Source organism: Rhea pennata, chromosome 1 (assembly GCF_028389875.1).
Source record: "Rhea pennata isolate bPtePen1 chromosome 1, bPtePen1.pri, whole genome shotgun sequence".
Taxonomy (NCBI): domain Eukaryota; kingdom Metazoa; phylum Chordata; class Aves; order Rheiformes; family Rheidae; genus Rhea; species Rhea pennata.
In genome coordinates, this window is record NC_084663.1 from 101,783,299 (window position 1) to 101,803,154 (window position 19,856).

The 19,856-nt window shown below is 37.1% G+C and overlaps 1 protein-coding gene across 4 annotated transcripts in view; it reads left to right on the forward strand.

The window, feature by feature from the left end:
• The window catches only part of EPHA6 (EPH receptor A6), a 519,018-nt gene that overhangs the window by 436,182 nt on the left and 62,980 nt on the right, over positions 1-19,856 (forward strand). For all 4 annotated transcript variants that reach the window (XM_062597081.1, XM_062597066.1, XM_062597058.1 and 1 more), the window contains 2 exons: positions 2,309-2,370; positions 15,284-15,493. In XM_062597081.1, coding sequence (XP_062453065.1) covers positions 2,309-2,370; positions 15,284-15,493 — 272 coding nt within the window. The remainder of the gene's footprint in view (positions 1-2,308; positions 2,371-15,283; positions 15,494-19,856) is intronic.

The following is a 19,856-nucleotide window of genomic DNA, read 5'->3' on the forward strand; positions in this document are numbered from 1 at the left end:
ATGAAACTCTAGAGAACCTCACATAATGTCTTCTGGAAAGCATAGTGTGCCACAGAATTACAAACAGGAAACTAGGGGCATTGTTTCAAAGCTCAGCAGCTCCATTTGTCATTCCCTCCAAGTGCATATTTTCCATACGGGTTTTTTATTTGTTGATTTACCAAGAAAGAGAAACGTCTAAGTGACTTAACCAAATATACTGTCAGAAAGTCAGCTTTACATCCATATTTATTGCAAGATGCTGTTGTCTGCATCAGTTTGGAAATTACTGCTTGCTTGAGAGAGCCCACCTGTAAAGATAGGTTCTGCACACAGTCAGATCTGTGAGTATGAGTGTGCCGTTAGTTTACTTTTCTTGATTGTAGGATATTTCTTTCATATGAATATGCCAGTCACTTGACAATGAGCTAACAGTAAGGGCAGGGGAATCTAGAATATGTTTGCCATGTAAGAGATTAGGCTATCTGACTAGTCAACATTAGCTGAAAAAAAATAAAGCATTTATTTTCAAAATGCTCTGATCTCTAAGATAGAGCTTAGAAGTTATGTATCACTTAAGCTTATAGAGGAAAACCCAGGTATAACCAATGGATGTAGATGCATATGAACAAACTGATTTAGCCATAGACACACACTTCAGAAAGGCTATCTGAAAAAAATTTAGGAATGTAGCTGAGAATTTTCACCCTGAAAAAAATATACTATTGTGCAGACACTGTTAATACTGTTGTATTTTGAGGACCTAAAAATGAAGGCAAATATAGAAACAATGCCAAATTAGGGTACAAAAAATGAGAGAATATTGTGAGGACCTTCAGGAAGATTTGAATAAAGTATGTGAATGATCGTCACTGGGGTATGTGAAATTCAATGTTAACATGTTGGGAAGGAACAGTGAAACCACTCACTCAGGTTTTTGAATTCAAGGCTAGCTGTAGCAGCTCAGGAGAAATGCCTGGCTGTTGCTTAATGTATGGGGTAGACAGTTTACTAAACACTTTCACTATTAGCCAGACAGCATATAGAAAAATGGAGCAGAAAATTGTGCTGGAAATACCATAATGCTGTTCTGCACTTTCTTACCTTTCTATAGTATTTTTTCTTTTTTTCTCATCACACTGTCTAAAGGAAACACAACAATAATTTGAGAGGCAGAGGGAAAAAGTAATGAAATGGGCTTCTTTTGGATTTGAATAAAATTGGAAAAGTTGTTGTTTCAAGAAAATGAAGTGGGCAGTTGTGTGATTTCACCAGGTAGCATAGTTCCTAGTTCACACAAACCCTATAAGAGAAAGGTATTCTCAGGAAAAGAAAGGTTTGCCATTTTAAGACTTCTCACCCGCTTCCCAATCTTACTAACATACTTATTCATTACATTAGTTTTGCATATATTATTATAGCTCCTTTGTAATATTAACAATTCTAAAACGACCTCTTGCTGCCTAGCCTGATTAGCATGCTAATGGGCCTCTCCTGTCAAGCAGTTCTAGAGTGGTAGTTTATTTCTGGATATGAAAAGTGAAATATTATAAAGTGTACAGTTTTAAACCTTATGTTCTGGTTTGGACAGTCTTTCAGGAGATGAAGATTGCTGTTATTCTGCTTCTAAAATGGCGTAATTTGGATATAATTCCACCTGGAATCAAACAGAAAAGCCACGTTACTTGAGCAAAACTTTTGATTGGGACTGTGTTTGTTTTAAATACACACATGTGAATCAGCATTTTGCTGGATTGAATCAATATACGCCAATACACACATACATACAGTCTAGATTTTAAATGAAGATCTATCTCTCAACCTAGATTTTTGAGAAATATTTATCTATATATCTCTATGTCATTAAATCATTATGCTTTTTTTCTTTGAGAGGGAAAATTATAGCACTGAATTTGTAATATCTTGAAGATGGCTCATGATTTTATTTTTGCCTTACCTCAACTATATTCCAAAATTTTATTGTAAAGTATATATGTATTCAATGTACATTGAGGCAGAACTGTTCTTAATGGAAGGTACAGTGAATGTAGCTATTTGGAACTAAAGAACTCTTCTTTGATCCTTTTTTAAGAAGGGGAAAATACATCAGAGCAAATTATATGCGTTCTGGTAATCCAGTACCACCAAAAAACTTGATAGAAAATATTGCTTGAAGAATAACACGGGGAAGTGTGTTTGTGATATAAATGAGGATTTTGAAAGTAGGCAACATATTTAAGTAACGTGAATAATCTGTGCATAACAGTTGGAAACATAACAACCCCATAATATGTCTATAATCCTAATGTGTTTCTTTGCTGTTTTGCAGGCAGACCAGTAATGATTGTAGTTGAATACATGGAGAATGGATCCCTTGACTCCTTTCTGCGGGTGAGGTGCCATTTTCTGATGACATTTGAATAAGAAGCCATTCTAGGTTAAAATTTTAAATCATTTATCATAAATTAATTTCTACATAATGTTATTCATGGATTTTTAGTGAAGAATAGAAACATTTCCCCCAGGGTACATTTCTGAGGTACAGTGATACATTAGAGCATAACTGGAAGAAAAAAGAAGATTTAAACTTAAGAATATAATTGATTTCTTCTACAAGAATAGTTCCCATATTTAGCAAAATGTATCTCAAATGGTGTTATTATGAAGGAAAAGATAAATTGAAGCACAAATGCGTTGCCTTATGGAAACTGTTCATTTTGCTCAATCACCTTCAAAAGTACTTTGTTACGATTTTTTTGGTTGCTGAAGTGTAGAATAGACTCAGTAATTGATTTATACTTATTTATGGTTACTTGCATTTAACAAATTGAATTAGAAAACAGTTCATGGGTGAAATGTCCTGGCACTAACTGACACCAAGAGGTCACTCAGCAGACATTAAAGAAAGGCTATAGAGAACACAAAAAATATGTTGACACAATTGCATTTAACTATTTTGGAAAAGTAGAAGAAAGGGAAGACCTTAGTAGAGGGCTCTGGCCTTAAAGCTAAGCTTATCCTAAATAGTATCTTTGTTGATAGAACCACTGGAAAGAGTCCAGAGGCCTACTAAGACTCTATGTGAATAATTCAATTGTGGAGTGTTTCCAATGTGCCTTAAAAAAATAAATGTCAACAACCCTTACCATCTCTCTGCCTTGCTGTTGCCATCTTGTATGATGGTAAATCTGGGGCTGTAGGCAGGGTCTAGAGCAGAAACCTATGGTTCTGTGAATTTGTGATTTGGATGCCAAGTGTAAAGAAGAGGAATTCAGCATGGAATTGTAAAAATGTTTGCAGAAAAATATACATGATGATGATCAAGGCTCCTATGGTAGCAGGAAATAGGAACTGCTGAGAGAAAAGAGTGAATAAGCAGGAAGGAAAGACTACACAGCACTTAAGAAAGAAGATTGGTAGAATCAGCAGGAAAGGGAGAGAAAAAGATATACATAGAGTACCTATTTGACAACAGGTTGAGATAAGAGGTAACCACAAGACAAGAAGATCATCTGGAACAAGAGGATGCTATACTGAAAGCACATCAGAACTGTTACTTTAGATATTTCTAGACATTGCTTCCCCATTCATTTTGTTTTTAACTATTCCATTTTTTCTTCCTCTGGCAACTCTTGCTCTCGTCTTCACCAACTCTCCCAAATAATTTTTTGTTTTTCTTTGTCAAAACATATGACAGAGACCTGCTAGAGCTTGTCAAAAATATACCAGCACCACAGTTTCTGATGAGATCTTGCTGATCTCTAAAAATTATTTTCTCGTATCAAAAAAACTTTGATATCATCAAGCTTTTCTAGAAACTGAGATAGTTTTAAAAAATCACCTCTTTTTCTTCCTTCTGGCTCATCTGTCTACGTGTATGCAGGAGACAGACAGTTGCTGATTTGAGGACCTGGGTTTACCATGGTCTGTAATTTTATAGCAGTGCCCCAGGAAGACTTGCCTGGGCCTGGAACTCAATTCTTTTTATGTGTGTGTATGCAGAACTTTACAGAAGAGAATAAAGCCAAACATTGAAATCATCCACGAAAGAGAATTACCTTCCTCTGAATTGCTCTAGTATGGTATCTACATTGCAATTATTCTTGATATGCATTTATTTATTGCAATAATTACTATTTATTAGAGTACTTTTAATAGAAACTCAGCAAAATTATGATGTTATTGTGAAGCAATGCTTCTCACAGATATATTTACAGGCAAAAATGCTGGGGGGGAAATGTGAGCTAGTAATTTTTGCAGCTGGCTTCCATATATATTATTTTATAACTTCAGTTTGCACTTCAGATGTGGTTTATTGTTCTAAAATGCTTTTAAAGAGAATTTTAGATAATAGTCAGCATCCAAAAACAGTATAGATATATCAGCAGCATTCCTGTTGATAATTAGCAGAGCAAATGGCTTCAAAATATCCTATTTACAAAAAAAAAAAGCTACTTCTTTAATAGTTGTTTCCTGCAGATACAGATTTCCACTTTTAAAAGCTTTTGTGAAGCTACAAAGAAGTAGAGAGAGTTTATAATATAGTCTGTCTTATTATTTTAAACTATGACTTTGTTACAGTTCAGAGTATTTTTAAAGACAGAAAGCATATTGGAAAAAATCCATTTTTACCATTAGAAAGAGTCCTTCTCAAATCTCCAAACATTAACCTAGACGTCAACGAGCAACATTGCTGACCTGCCCTTCTGCAAAAGCCTGCAAAAATGGATTAATCATACAATGTCCCCTCAAAGTGAAACTCTTTCATGGACTAAGTGAGGCGATTAGAGAAGAAAGAATCCGCATGGAAGACATTTTGCCATCAGCTTCCTCACTACATTGATGAGATTTTAGCTTTCACATCATTATCTTTTGTGCTAAGAATCATAAACTTGAAATAAAACTCCCCTTGTCTCCTGAAGTCTTAAGGGGCTTTACATTCTGACTTTACAGATGGACAAGTAAAGCACTGAACTGTTTAGTGATCTGCGCAGTATTGTGCACAAAGTGCATAGCAGACCCTAGAAATGAAAGCCAGTCCCCTGATTCCCAGGCCAGTGCCTTAAATCCACCCTGCAATTTATTTAGTGCTATATTTTGGGTTCAGTTATGTGGCCAAGTCCCCAAACCATACATATTCTACTACTTATAAGAAATAGAGAGCAAGCTCAACTAGATCAAATGTCTTCCCTGTCCCCCAAAATATCTGCCCACCCCAAGCACTAACTTTAGGGCAAAAAAGTAGGCATGCATTCACAATATGAAGCTGCTTCAAATATATTCATAATGGAAAATATCAGCTGATATAGAACTGATTTTGTAAGATCATATTAATTAATGACAGCAGACTGTGTACCACTAGACATCCCAAGTTGCTAGAGACTCTTGAACCAAATTTCCTTATACATCTTGCATTATTTTTGCAATTACATCAACCTCTTTTCTGGAAGGTGAAACACAGTACGTTTTTTTTCTCATTTAAGATTGATACATTAAGTCAATCGTCCTCCAAGATATACCTTCCATTTGTTTTCAGTGAAGTGGTTCACCTGACCAGAAATGAGGTGCATATGAGCTAGAGGCTTTCCTTTTAGTATTACTTTATGAGCTGCCAGATAGAAGGACTCAGTGCTAGGAAAGAAAGTGGCTAATACCTTAGCATGGGAATGGAGGAGACACAGGTACAAATTCCTGTCTTACTGCAAACTTGATGTGTAGACTATGGGCAACACACATTGTCTTTATGTTTCAGTGACTTGCCTGTGTAATGGAGATCTTAGCAATCACTTATTCCACAAGCATACAAGGAAAACAATAAACATATGCAAAGGCTGACAGGGCAGCTATCTGTATTGATGGAAAGATGTACTAGATGGATGGTTGCGGGCAAATACATTTGCTCAGGCTTGTTGATATGGAGCACAGAGGGCCTGACAAAGCAGACATCTGTGAGAAAAGCAGGAACAACCCCGCCTCCAAAACTGAAAGCCCCCAAACCTTTCTAACAAGCAGTTTGCCACGGCTGTGGGCTTGAGATGCCTGCATACCTGTAATCTGAGCGTGGCCACAACTGAGTAAACCAGACAGGTACTTGAATCACTGCTTGACGGTCTTAAAGTCTTCACATATTACATAAATGTATTCCGTATTTTGCTGAGGGAAAGCAAAGATGAGTGCCACATTGTACCCAAGGCTGTGCAGCAGGTTGGAGGGCAATATAATAATATAACCCACAGCTAAACCTCAGTTTGACTCCCTAGCTGTTGTGCTGTGACACAGCAACATTTCCCTCAGTCTTGCCTGATAAAAGATTACAACAATTAGTATCAAAGTTCTTTGCCCTGAGGTTGGGCCTTTCAGCCTGATTTGCCCAATTAGCCTACTCGCTAAGTAGTTGCCTTAAACACTTAGGGAACTGTTAAAAGTTGAATCTCATCTGCTTTTTTCATGGCATGATCTAACAGGTCGTTCTTGACTGAAGTAATTGGATTTAGCATCCTATAGACAATGCCAGCTTCATAAGGAAGCTGGGTGGTTTGTGTGCTTGGGGGAGTCATTGCTGCTTGGATTCAGCTGTGCAGAACACTGCCTGGAGAACATCTGCTGCCTTTGCTTTGCTCAGTCTTCACTCTCGTGGTGCATTGTTCATTACAAGGATTTAAACCACAGAAAAGGAACATAGCTCAAAACTGACTTTTGGAGATCTCTTTGTTTGTGGCTGGCTACTTAGAATCCTGTAAAATAACCCAAAGGCTGCCACCAGAGTAATTTTAATTTGCTTCACTGTGCTGTCTGTGAGTTTTTTCTGCAGCTGCAGCCTACCAGACTGCCCTCACTGTTTTATTCCCATTTAGAGTCTGAGGCATGCCAATCAATAGCTAGCATCGTGAGGAAAGAAGTAGCCACACAACAATATCAATGTCATCAGAATTCTAGTTAGAATGCATAGCATCATAAAATGTTCTTCAAGAGGCCTAATTATACTAAAATAACCTATCTACTGTATCCATTGTATTTGCTCATTCTTTTTTGTTAGAAAGGGACTGTGTTCAAGAGAAAGGTGTTTAGGTTTCAGAGGAAGACATCTAGTCTTACCACTTTGGGAATCTATGGGTTCTAGGAGGAAGGGATTCATTTGCCTAGGGTAATCATAGGTAAACATTGCCTTGTTCATTATTACTATGTGCAATAGTAATGCTCTTCCTACCTAAGTGCTCTTCTTACCTAAATGCTCTTCCTACCTAAAAACTTGTCACTCATGCATTTCCTTTCACTTCAGAAAATGAAAATACACATTAAAAAAGCTAGATTTTCTTACTAACATTCACAGTATGCAAAAATCCTGTAAAACAATTAGATTATCTTCTTCTAAAGAAAATAGTTTCTAAAGACTCTGTGAAAAGTAATATGCTTAACTATCTAAGAGCACTAACTGCAACAGAGTGTGTAGCAAAGAAAACACCAGAATTCCTCAGCATATTTTAATCCCTTCAGGTATGTATATTAGAGGCCAAAATAAGTCTAAAAATAAGTGCAAAGCATGTTATTAGAAAGACAAAATATTATGTGTTGCTCTGATGCAATAATAGTTATGAATTTATTCTCAGAGCAGCTTTGCCATTATTTTCACCCTTCTAACAAGAGGTTAGATGCTGCAGTAGACAGCTGCATTCAGTGAGGGTGGGAGAAAGGGTGAAAAAAGAAAAATAAAGACATGTAGAAAGTTCTATAAAGTGTTGTTGTAAAATATATGCTGTAAATCTGTCTGATATGACCTCACTGGTCAAAGTCAGCTTTGGGGAAAAAAGGCCAGATGAACTTTGATAATTTTAATGGTTCCTGTTATTATTTATCGGCAGCCAGAAAGGAAACAACATTAAAGCTCATAACTAATGTTCCTTCTTTTGCCTTCTTTCACATGCAGCATCCATGTGCACTTTTATTCATCAGAGTTATAATTTTCCTGGTAGGATAAAGGTAGCATTTTAGTATCCTTTGCAACAAAATCCTGTTTTACAAAATAACTCAATAAAAAAGAAAACCTGCACTGGAGAATGCTGATACAGATTTTTTTTTTTTTTTTTTTTTTTTTTTCAGAACCAAAAAAACACTGTCGAGCAGTTAGAAACTGAGTTTGAATTAACTTATAAGTGAAATTACAAGCAGGCTGTATTCACATGACTCAAGATTAGATTGAGAAGCTAGTATTATTCATGCCACAGAGCAAACATTCGCTCTCAAGAACATTTTACTCTGTTTAAGAGTGGGTAGAAGACAATGTTTCTAATACTGCTGTGAGGTCATATGCAATGTTTTAATCATTGTAGATAATCTTACTATTCAGCAACAAGAGATGTATTACAAACAACTATCTTGTACTGGAAGCCAAAAAGATTTCCATCGTTAATGTGGAAACTAAACTTCTAGTGTTTCAGTGCGCTCTTTATTTATGAGGATTTGTGGATAATACATAAGAAACCAGGAGATTAGAACAGGGCCAGTGTAGCCTTGTCTTTAAAAAGAGGGAAAAGAGCAAGCTAGGAAATTACAGGCCAGTCAGATTAATGTCAACTGCTGTAACATTTCTGGAACAAATTATCAAAAAAGTATTTATAAGCACCTTAAAGATAACAATGTGATAAGTATGAGCTAACATGGATTTGTCAAGAACAAATTGTGTCAAACATTCTGGTTTCTCTTTGTAATGGGTTTGCAGGCTTTGTGGATACAGGAGAACCAGTTAATATAAATCTTGACTTTAGTAAGGCTTTAAAACTCTGTCACATGAGATCCTAGTGAGCAGCTAGAGAAATGTGGTCTTGATGGAACTTCCATATGTGGATGCACTACTGGCTGCATACTGTGTGGAGAGAGTGGACTTTGGATAGAAAGATACATGAAGTAGGGTTGTTTTGCAGTACATGTTTCCCCATATTTTCATTAACCTCTGGATCCTTAAAATGAGACTACAAAAATTTTCAAGCAATGCAAAGCTGACTGGTAATGCAGGCAGATAGGAGGACAAAGATAGAATTTAAAATCACCATGGCAAATTTAAGAAATAAATCAGAAACTAATTAGTTTTAGAAAGTAATTAGAAATAAGTAAGGACAAGAGCAAGATACTCTACTGCAGCTGGAACCAACAGCTGTAGAGTAGAGGACAGAGAATAAATGGTCAGGAAGAAGTTCATCAGAAGAAATGAATCTAGAGTCTACAGTAGGCCAAGGATGTCGTGATGCTGTGAAAATGACAGATACCACACTGGAGTCTAGAAACGGGAACGTACTTGAAGTGATCCTTCCTCTGTGCTTGACATTGGCAAGGCCTCAGAGTACTATGTCTGATTTGGGCCATAACGGTTCAAGAAGTATATGAAATAGCTGAGCAGAATCCACAACAGAAACAAGAAAGAATAGGTGTCAAGAAAACAAAATTTGTGTCAATGAACTTGTGTTTAGCCCAAAGAAAAGGAGTAGAGAGGTGATGAGTCTTCATATATATAAAAAGCAGTTGCAAAGAGGAATTAAAATCTGTTTTCTGTATCAATAAAGGTGCAATTTTCAAGGGAGATTAGGCAGTAAGTCTGATAGTCTTTTTTAGGCTGGCCTTAGCATACAGTGGATAAGAGAAGAAATAATGACCCTAATGGTCTTTAAGAAGAGACATGTTAGAAAAACATGCTGGGAATGATGTGGAGCGAGGAGATGATCTGGATGCCCCTTGAAGTCCCTTCCAGCTCCGCAATTCTATGATAGCTGTGCTCTAGTGATGTGTACCAAAGCAAACAGGGACAACTGGTTATGCCAGGCCAGCCCTTTATGATTGCTGTAGGAAAGGAAAACATTGTCACAGATTACAAGGCTAGACTTCCTAGTAGTAGAAGCAAGATGCACATCTATAGTCCACTCTGTTGACAGTATAAGAACCCATATTTTTAATGCTTGAAGAGGCACTTAGATTCTTGTCCTATGGGATCACTCAGTAGTATTTAAAATGAACTAAAGTAATTTCAGTTTTATGTTTTATGATCTTACATGTTATTAATTGTATGGAATCAACAGCTAATTAAAGAAAAAATTTGACATAGATCAGTACCAGTAGTAAAAATCTGAATGCCATCCACATGATAATATAAAGCATGAGTCATATTTCTAGGCAATACCAAGTTGCAACTGTAGTCCCGAAAGATTTATCCTAATAAAGTTCTAGTATTTACATGGTAGAACAGTAATAATAAATACGTAGCAAAAACCAGATTCTTCATAAAATGACCAAAGAAACCATCACCAGTGATTATGATATGAGTTGGACCTAGGAGCCCACACTAATTTCAATGCTGTACTCAGTCTAAAATAAGATACAAATCATATGCAGTAAATTATTTACACTAGTGGCAAATTTACATGCCTCGGAATATAAAAGTGCTAAAATCTCACTCTGACCTATAGAGTAAATAAAGAGGTGAGGTCTGGAATAAATGAAAGCCTAGGAACAGGACAGAGAACTTTACCCACCACACTTTCAGAAAGTTACTTGATAGAAAAATGGAAAAGATCTTCTGAAGAACAAAATTCCGTGAACCTGTAGAAAAGCATGGATCTATTGTACAAGCTGGAGCTGGAAAGTGGAGCGTAAAAAGTAATGAGAGAAACTTAAGAGAGGATTTCTTTCTTCCTCCTCTGAAGTAACTGATCTTCTTCACTGACCATACATCTCCTGAAAGATCTGTAACAGGATCTATGATTAGGATATTTCACACATGTGAGGTTTTCAAGGCAAACAGTAGCTAAATGGAAAACATTTTTCAGGGCATTAGCAGGGCTGCACAAATGCAATGCCAACTAGTCAGACATTGCATGTATACTCAACTGATGAAAAAAAGTTGATTTAGCAAAGCCATTAAAGCCTGATTAAGATTTGATGGGCCAATATGATAAATGTAGTAAGTCCAGTGTGGTCTGAATGCTGCCTTAGCAGCACAGTGGGATTCCTATCTAAAGCGCATTTTACATATAAGGTATAGGAATCAGAATAAACCCCATATAACAACTGCCATATCATTCAGATGAGTATTTTATGTCCCTATAGGACAAGAAAGTGAAACGAGGTAAAGGGAAGGTGCCAAAGGATTCATTTGACTCCCAGATGTATATGGGGATTTGCAAATGCTGAAGATATGAGGCCAGATTCACACCTGGTATAATTTTACTGACTTAGTTGAATTTCTCAAGGGTTAAATTTGGCCCATAGTCTCTGACTGGTGAGCTTAAATCAGACAAGTATTTTGATATATGGGAAAATAATCATTTATATATTGCAAGGGAATATAGCTGGCACAGACACTGAAGCAAAAGAAGTAATTACAGAGAGACTTGAGAAAGAGAAGATTGTTTTGCTGACAGGAAGAATGAAACTGTTCCAATTATGAGGATCGTAATGAAATAATATAAAACCAAGCATGAGAAGGGGCAGGAGAGCAGTTGTGAAATAGAGTTCAGAGAAATACGTGGAGGAGGAAGGAGAACAGAATAAAATCATAACTTGTATGTTAGCAAGTGTGTCATTTTTTTAAAGATGAAGAAAAGCTTGAGCTTTTTGTATCAAGACAGAAGCTCAAAGAAATTTGAAAGAAGGAGAGAGGGAATGGCAAAAGCATGAGATTGTTTTTTAACTTAAACATTTCTACTGTGCTAGTAAGGCAAACAGTGAGATTTGGAAAGAGTGGAAAAGGCTGTGTTTTATGAAGTCAGTCAAGCACTGAAGGAGCATAAATTAAAAAGAAAGAATGAACACTTCTGATCTGAAGGGACAAAAGGTTAAGGGGAGTGTTGCAGATGAGCCTATGAGCCTGAGGTTTTGATTAGATAGCTGGTGAGACAATGGAACTGTTAATGATGATAAGGAGGAGGTAAAATCTGGAGGTTTGGGAGACTTTTTCTTTCTTTTCCAAAAGTATGTCCTAGGTGCTTTGTTCCAAATTCCCAACTCAGCATTCAGCTAAAAAAAAAAAAAAAAAAAAAAAAAAAAAAAAAAAGAGAGAGAGAGAGAAAGAAAAGGAAAAAGAAATTATCCATGCAGGGTAATTCCTCACTAAGGTCTGAGCGAATTGAGGAGATAGAATTAAGTAAAAGGAAAAACATTAAATCCAGTGTGGACAGATGAAATATTGGATAGGGCTCATCTTCTTACTTTATTGGAAGAAGCTTTAAGTAATTAAGAATATTCTCTTGTCTCTCTTTACTTAATTGCTCAGTGGAATTTTTTTATTTAAAAGATCTGTCACTGGCATATTTTGGAACTCTGAAAGGTTCCCTCTCCTTATGGAAGGGGTCCATAATGAGGAAGCTAGTAGCCCTGTAATAGGGGATTTCCATTTATAAAACATATGGTTACCACACTAGAGTCTTACTTTGACCCTCACCTGAGTGCTACCTGCAGAGCTAAGTGCTTACAGGTGGCTTTGATGGAGACAGCAAAACAGGGAGAGCTTAAAGGTGTGACAAGTTGAGGATAGTAAGGCTATAGAGCACTGAAACAGGAGGAACAGTGAGTACCTTTAAGAGAAAAAGTTATTATGAATCTGTCATAAATAGCTGGTTTCAAAGATGTGTCAGTAAATGTGTTTTATCCGGAGAAATCTGAGAGATGGATGTCTTGTGTGGCCCCTGATGGAAGTGTAGCTCCATAAATATGACTGTTCCTGGGCAGTTCAAGACCATAGCAGATTAGTCTTAGCAGACTAGGTGTACTAGGTTCCAAACTCTTGCGTTGTGATATGTTGGCTTAAGATAGCATCTTTGAAATCTAACTGCGTATCCCCTATATGTGTCTTTCTTTTCCCCTTTTGTTTTCTTTCTTTTTGGGGGGGCTGATTTTGTTTTAACCTGACATAACAGTATTAACCAGTAAATACTGTCTGTACTCTTTCATATCCTGCTGCATTTAGACTCTTCTGCTGACTGGCTTATTAAGGGAATTGAAAGTGTTTCAACACACTGTGCAAGCTCTACAAACTCCAGAATCTATATGAGTTCTGCCTTTTCTGCTTGTTAAGTTTGTCTTCCTTCTGTCTGTACCCAACAGACTTTAATCAATAGTGACATTAAGAATTTTTTCCTCCAACTCCTGTAAAAACAAGCAACTCTTTCAGTTTAGCAGCCTGTTATGTGCCCCAAGTAATCAAGCATTGAAGCACTTCCAATTGCCACTTAAGAATGTCTAAATTCTTGATTCAAGTACAGACATAATATATATTAGAGATAGGTCTTGATCTGGTACTGCTCTGTCTCAGAAGATAGATTAATAACATGAGGAGTAAGTAACACCAAACCTTTCCCTGTCGGGGTCATCTTTTTTACTTTAATTACAGCTGGGACCTCTGAAAAGGGTCACCTTGATGAAAAATGTTTCTATTCTTTGAGGATTTCTTTCGTTCATTTCTAAGGTTTAGATTTACGCTTGAGAGATTTTTATCTGAGATACAGCAGGAAGAATTAGATGCACAAAAGGGAAAGCAGTTTTGCTCCTGTGCTTCAATAAGTTAATTTGTTTAACAGCTCTGTGCAAAATTTTCTCTCTCAGATCTATTTTAAAATATTTGAGTGCTTTGGCTCTAAGTGTTTGGTCACTGTGATAATGCTTTTCGTCAGCCTTGAGCATGAGGGAAGCTTTGTCCTACCCTAGAGGAAGATCTATTAGTCTTAGTAGAAGCTTCTTTGAGATCCACACATAGGTTATGGCAGCTGTAAAAGCACATCATTACGTTTGTCTCAAAGACCTAACTGTCTTCAGTGAGTAAGATATCTCCACAGACAAAGGAGCACAAGGAATAATGAAGCTTTTCAGGAACCTTGCAAAAGTTTTGCTCTCTGCTTACTTTATGTGGGATGTCCTTTAATGGTTATTTGATGCATCAGATGCAGCTACACCATCTTAGGTGAATAAGACACTGCTAAGAACTGAAAAGGGGCCAAATACTAATTCTTTCTTATATCCTTAAATTCGTGTCTTGATTAGCTATCTATAAACCCCAAATCAGTGAATCCATATGGCTACTCAGAAATACTTTGCTGATCAGAGATTAAATTAAGCATATCTGTACAGTTCAGCTTTTTGTTTTGCTGAATCTAATGAATTTACTGAACTTAATCTTAAATTCTCCCCTGCAAAATCCATGTAACTTAGATGTATGAATTGAGGAATAGAAATGTCCTGAATGCTGGTCAGGACATTGCTACTTGTAAGTAGTCCAGTGCTGAAGATGATCAAGCTGAAAATGGAAAGTTAACTTGCTTGCAGGGAAGAGTTGTTTTTATTTGGCTGTTCCTGCTAATATAAAAGCTTGGCTCACTGAATAATCCATGAGAAGCTAAATATCTGCCAGCTGAGGTCACAAAAATACTGCTGCAAGCTGCTTGCTGTAGAGGGTAGATAGAGCAGACGTAAACCAGGCAAAGAGCCTTAGTCAGATTTCTGAATAAGTTCTTACTTGATTGCCACTGCCACAAAATCCAGTAAGCTTCTGATCCTTTTATTAACACTTCTGTATGCTGCAAATAGTTAAATTTCAATTTACATATGGAGAAGTGAGGTCCACCAAGATAGGCAAGCACTGCTGACAACAGAACTCTTATTTAGATGTTTAATTCCAATAGATTTCAGCAATAGTTAAGCAGCTTAATGCGTTTTTGTGTCTAGGCTTAAATGGCATATCCTGTCACCCAGGAAGACTGGAAAGACCACTCATCACCCCTGAATCCTAGCCCAATTCTTCTGCTTTTCAGTCTGGTGTCCAGAGATTATGTGGTGTTAGATGCAGAAGTTGCTGCCACAAACTTCTTTCAGCTTAAAAAAAGGGAATGGGGGGAAAAAAGGGGGCAGGAGTGGAAGGAAAACAGAAAAACAGTAAGAAAACAGCAGTATCTCATGCAGACAACTAAGACTGCAGCAATTAAAGAGCACTTCTCTTTTTCCTGAGGGCACGGAGTAAGAGATGATGAGAAAGGATTTTTCTGTTTATTGTCACTCGTATGTTACAAAATTACGTTTGGGAAAAGTGTTTTTAGTAATTGAGGATAAATGCCATTAAATGCTGTTAGTGGAAAGAATATGGAGAGTACAGAATTGCTGAAGAAAAGGGGGATGAGCCACACAGTAAGAGAGGGGATAGCTAGCGCTGCTGAACAAGTTAAATAAATAAATAAAAAAAAAAAAAAAAAGTTTGCAGTGGGCTGGTTGGGTTATAAATGCATTTTGAATGCAAGCTGTAGAATTTTGAACTTGCACTTTAACTTACTTGCAGAAGCATGATGGCCACTTCACAGTCATCCAGCTGGTTGGCATGCTACGTGGAATTGCATCTGGCATGAAGTACCTATCTGACATGGGATATGTACACCGTGATCTGGCAGCCCGTAATATTTTGGTCAACAGTAACCTCATGTGTAAGGTCTCTGATTTTGGTTTGTCGCGAGTGTTGGAGGACGACCCTGAAGCCGCTTATACAACAAGTGTAAGTTTCTCTTATCTAGTTTGAACAGTGTATTGCCTTGTGCCAGCTATTTTCCTGTTACTCTGGTTTCAGGCTTATCTGTGCCATAGGAATAGTAGTTTGAATTGGCTGATTTTGTTCCACTATCGATGCATGTAGTTTGATAACACTGTCAATTTTTTAAGAGAATTTTTTTTTTCTTCTGATTTTGATTGGACAAGTGGTTTGTAATAGTCTTAGGTAAAAACTACTTAAATCTTCTTTAAAATTTGCTTAAAAAAATCATTTTCTTAAAAGGAGACTCTTCTGTTCTTGAGTTTTCACATGCTTTCCACCTTTGCTTCCCTTTGTTCATTTATAAGGATACGCCCTTAAAGGGGTGGAGGAGAGAAGTCTCATTGATTCCACTGTTTGGAAGCAGGGTCAAGCCTTGCATTCATAATTGCTTTTATGTTACTGAAAAGTTTTTCTGAAAACAGGGGATTTCTTTCTAACAGGATATGTACAACCTTTTTTTCAAGGTTTAAGTCTCATCCCATTAATTCTTAAAATTCATTATGCTATGCAAGTAAATTGTTGTTGTAAGAGAATTTTTTTTCTCTAAAGTGAAAAATTTCTGAATCTGGAGGAGCTTGTTCAAATTTGACTTAGAAGAAATAAATAAACTGCATTTGCAGCATGAAGAAAGCAGGAAACTGAGTGTGTTGGTGTCATGTCCTCCCCCCAAAATCGATATAGCACTTCATTATAGCAAAATGTTCAATTACCTTTTTTTTCCAGTTACCTCTTTATTACCATAATGTTAAAAATCATAGCTAAATATAAGCTGATTTCAAGTAATGTTAATCTCTATCACTAATAGAAACTAAAATGACTTCAGAGCCAGGGCACGTTTTCGTTAATATTCTCCCAAAATGCACTGAATTTGTATGTTCCCAGGAGAGGGCACAGTGACAGAATGCTAATAGATATAATAAATTAGCATTAAATAATTTATTTCAACCTACTTCTCCAAAAATACTTTCTCTTTAAAAGATGATTTATGGCCAAAATGGGGAACTCATCTAATTTAACTGCATTGTAATAAGTGCTTGTTCTTTTGAATTCAATACAGCTACTGAAATGGGATTACTTTTTTTTTTATATAGTTTTTTAGTTTAAACCTAAAACAGGTATTTTTCAGAGAATTTCGGTGTAAATTGTGGCCACTTTTTAGAACAAGGTCTATGTAGAATTGCAAGCGAATAAAACAGAAGAAGTCACTTTACAAGATTTCCTTGTAGTGTCAGACTACCAAAAAAAAAAAAAAAAGCTTCCTTCCTCTGGAGGAGGAGACTTTGTTCATTTAGTTCTCAAACCTTTCTTGTCTCACACTGAAGTGTGAGGATTGGAGGAAAAATAAACATTATTGCAGCTTAACAAGTTATTGCATGTTGGCTGAGCCTTGCTAATTGTGCATGTGAGCATGTTTAACTGGCAGCAAATGCCCATGGTGAAAGGCAAACTAAATTACATTACTCAGCATTGATTGTGCTATGCTTAGCTGGTGAAAGGCACTGGATTTGGCAAAGCAGTTTTGCCCAATTAGGTTCAGGAAAAACACTAAATGATATTTTAAGGTTTTCAGCTATTATCTATCCTGTAAGTTTCTAGTGGATACTGAACAATTAGTTTCTCACAGTAGTTAGTGCCTCCCTTTTTTTTATCCTAGCTAGAGCTTTTCATCAGGAAATTCTACTTTCTTAAAACAGAAGCATTCCCTGGAATTATATCTGTGCTAATAGTGAGTACTTCATCAAAACACTATCCTATTTTTGCATGGGTTCACCTGCTGGTTAATGCAAGGGTCTGTAAGTCCGAGGCAGCTGTCGTGGGTAGGTCATCTCAGAGCCAGTGCCCTCAGTCCTCCTAGGCTGCAACCGGAGGCTGTAGGAGGAAGTCACGCGGTCTTGCTGAGCAGGTAGCTATAGTGGGTCTATCAGGAAACTGCAGATCAAGAGGGGACATTACAGAGGCTGCTGGCCAGTGGCAGGACAAAGAGTTAGCCAGAGCTTTACTGTGAATCTGCATTGGCCTTGAACTCCACAAAGAAGACCAAAAACCTTTGAAACACGAGGAGGGGAGGAATGCTATGTGCTATTATAATATCAGTTAGAGACTTTTTTAAATAGGGAAAATTTGAAATAGGGAAATTTTAAAATGCTTTTAATTTCTATTTTGCCTGACATTGTTTTCAACAACTCAGTCCTTTGACCCCAACTTCCTCTGTCTTTACAAACAGGCCTTTGCATGCGGCCTCCGTTTCAACTGCAGTTCATGCTGCAGCTTTTAGAGTTTAAGAATTCTGCTTTGTCCCCTCTGGTCCTTGAGAAATTTCTTTCCCGCATATCTAGAGCTTTCCCTTTGTAGAGCAAGCTGAGTGCTCCAGTCCCTGTTCTGCATTGCACTCACTCTGCATGATCTGGCAATTGCCAGGGTTTTCCCTAGGATGCTCTTGCCTTCCATATCCTCCAACTTCTGAGTCTTGCTCCCCTTGAGCAGGTTCAGTATGTATCTCCCTTCAGGGAGTTGAATAGCCCAATCAACTTTTTTTAAAGCAACACAGCAGAGTCATGAGCAAAACAGGGGATGAAGTAAATGTCTGTCATAGTGACTAAGGACTTCAAAGGAGTTCAGACTTTAAGCAGGCTTTCACAGTAATGGAAAAGAATAAAACCCCACACTGGAAAGGTGACTTGCCATCCCACAGATTTCACCAACCACTACACCACAGGCATTTCTCCTGATCACTTGTTTTATGGGAGGTAGAAAGGTAAAAGAAGTCATCTTACAGCACTTTACTGGTCAGAAAATTATTAATTTTCTGATCCCATTCAGATGTCAGGAGGAAGCCAATTTCTCATGAACGTATAGGAATTTGTTAGTTGGGATTTGATGCCTTGTGAAACTTGACAAGCCTAAACTCTAGCTGTGTGGTTCTTGAAGAGAATTACAAGCTCTGTATTTTATTCATACAAGTCATAAATATTCTCCTGTAGGCAGGAAACTATTCACTAGCAGAACCTACTGTCATTTTAAAGTGTCATTTGCAGGAAGGAAGTGATACAAGATATCTTCTTGGGGAAGCATACAGCATATAGGGGAACTGTTCTATTAATAACTCAGAATACTCCAAAAATATCCATCACCTGATATTCTGGGAGAATTCATGAACATTTTCCAGCATCAGGCTGCATGTGTTAATAGATCTTTCACATCATATGTATATTCAGTTTAACTTCATACTGTGTTTTTGTTGCATGAAGTGTAAACCCTCAGTGCCTTTACCAAGATTCTGTGCTTTTAGAATTCATGTTTCCCCCAGCAGAGATTTTCTTGGTAACCAAGAAAAAGTTACAGATGGGTACAAGAAATTCGTAGAGTTGGTCTGCATGTTACACGGTGTTCTTTTTAGGGTCATATTTTCTTTATCCATCTTCTTCCAATGCGTGATTCTGTGTTCAGAGAAACTTTTTTTTTTTCTTTTTTGTTGTAATCTTGGTCCCATTGGATAGCCAGAGGATGGTGTTTTCTTTCACCATATCTGCCGTGTGGACCTCAACAGTGAATATATCTATTGCCAGGCATGTAAAAATAGTGAAATAAAGCAAAAGACAAATGAAATATTGTAAAACTGTCACGCCCGCTGACAAAGAAGGTTATATTTTCCCCAAAATAAGCCAGGAATTTTCAGCTTCCACATCTTGGCAGGCACAGCCCTGGGTCATAGGCCATCACCATCTTTTGCCACGTCCTCCTGTTGTCATCCAGTATATACATCTTCGTTTTTACTAACTGAATCAGGGCAGATGTTATGTTCTGACTACTGGCACATCCTCCGACAAATAAGGAAAAAATGGATTTTGAAGCCTAGGAAAATCAAGGGAATGTTTTGAAAGGAAACTACCTACAAAATTACTGCCCTCTGTTTACACTGAAACACTAGTTAGAGGACAATAATCAACTAACAGTGATGGAGCACTTGAGGAGTGCCCCCAAGTACCACAGCTTAAAGTCAGTATGTTCCCCAAGAACTTCAGACTGTGACACTACTGATAAAAGAGCTGTTGACGGTTTTAATTTAGAAGTATACAAAAAGACTGAAATCTCAGGAGACAGTTTTCCAACTTGTGAAGCCTTACTTATTTTTTTCCTCCTCCATCATATTGAGAGAAAGAATATAAATATCGTTTTGATAAGAGGATTGGTAGGAAATAAGAGATTTGATTCTGTTTGCTATCGTGGATGGCAAGACTTACAGCAAGATACAATTTCAGTGTAGAAGGAGGGAATTAAGACCTAAATAACAACCAACTTCCAATCTTTGTGTTTCAGATTGATCAGG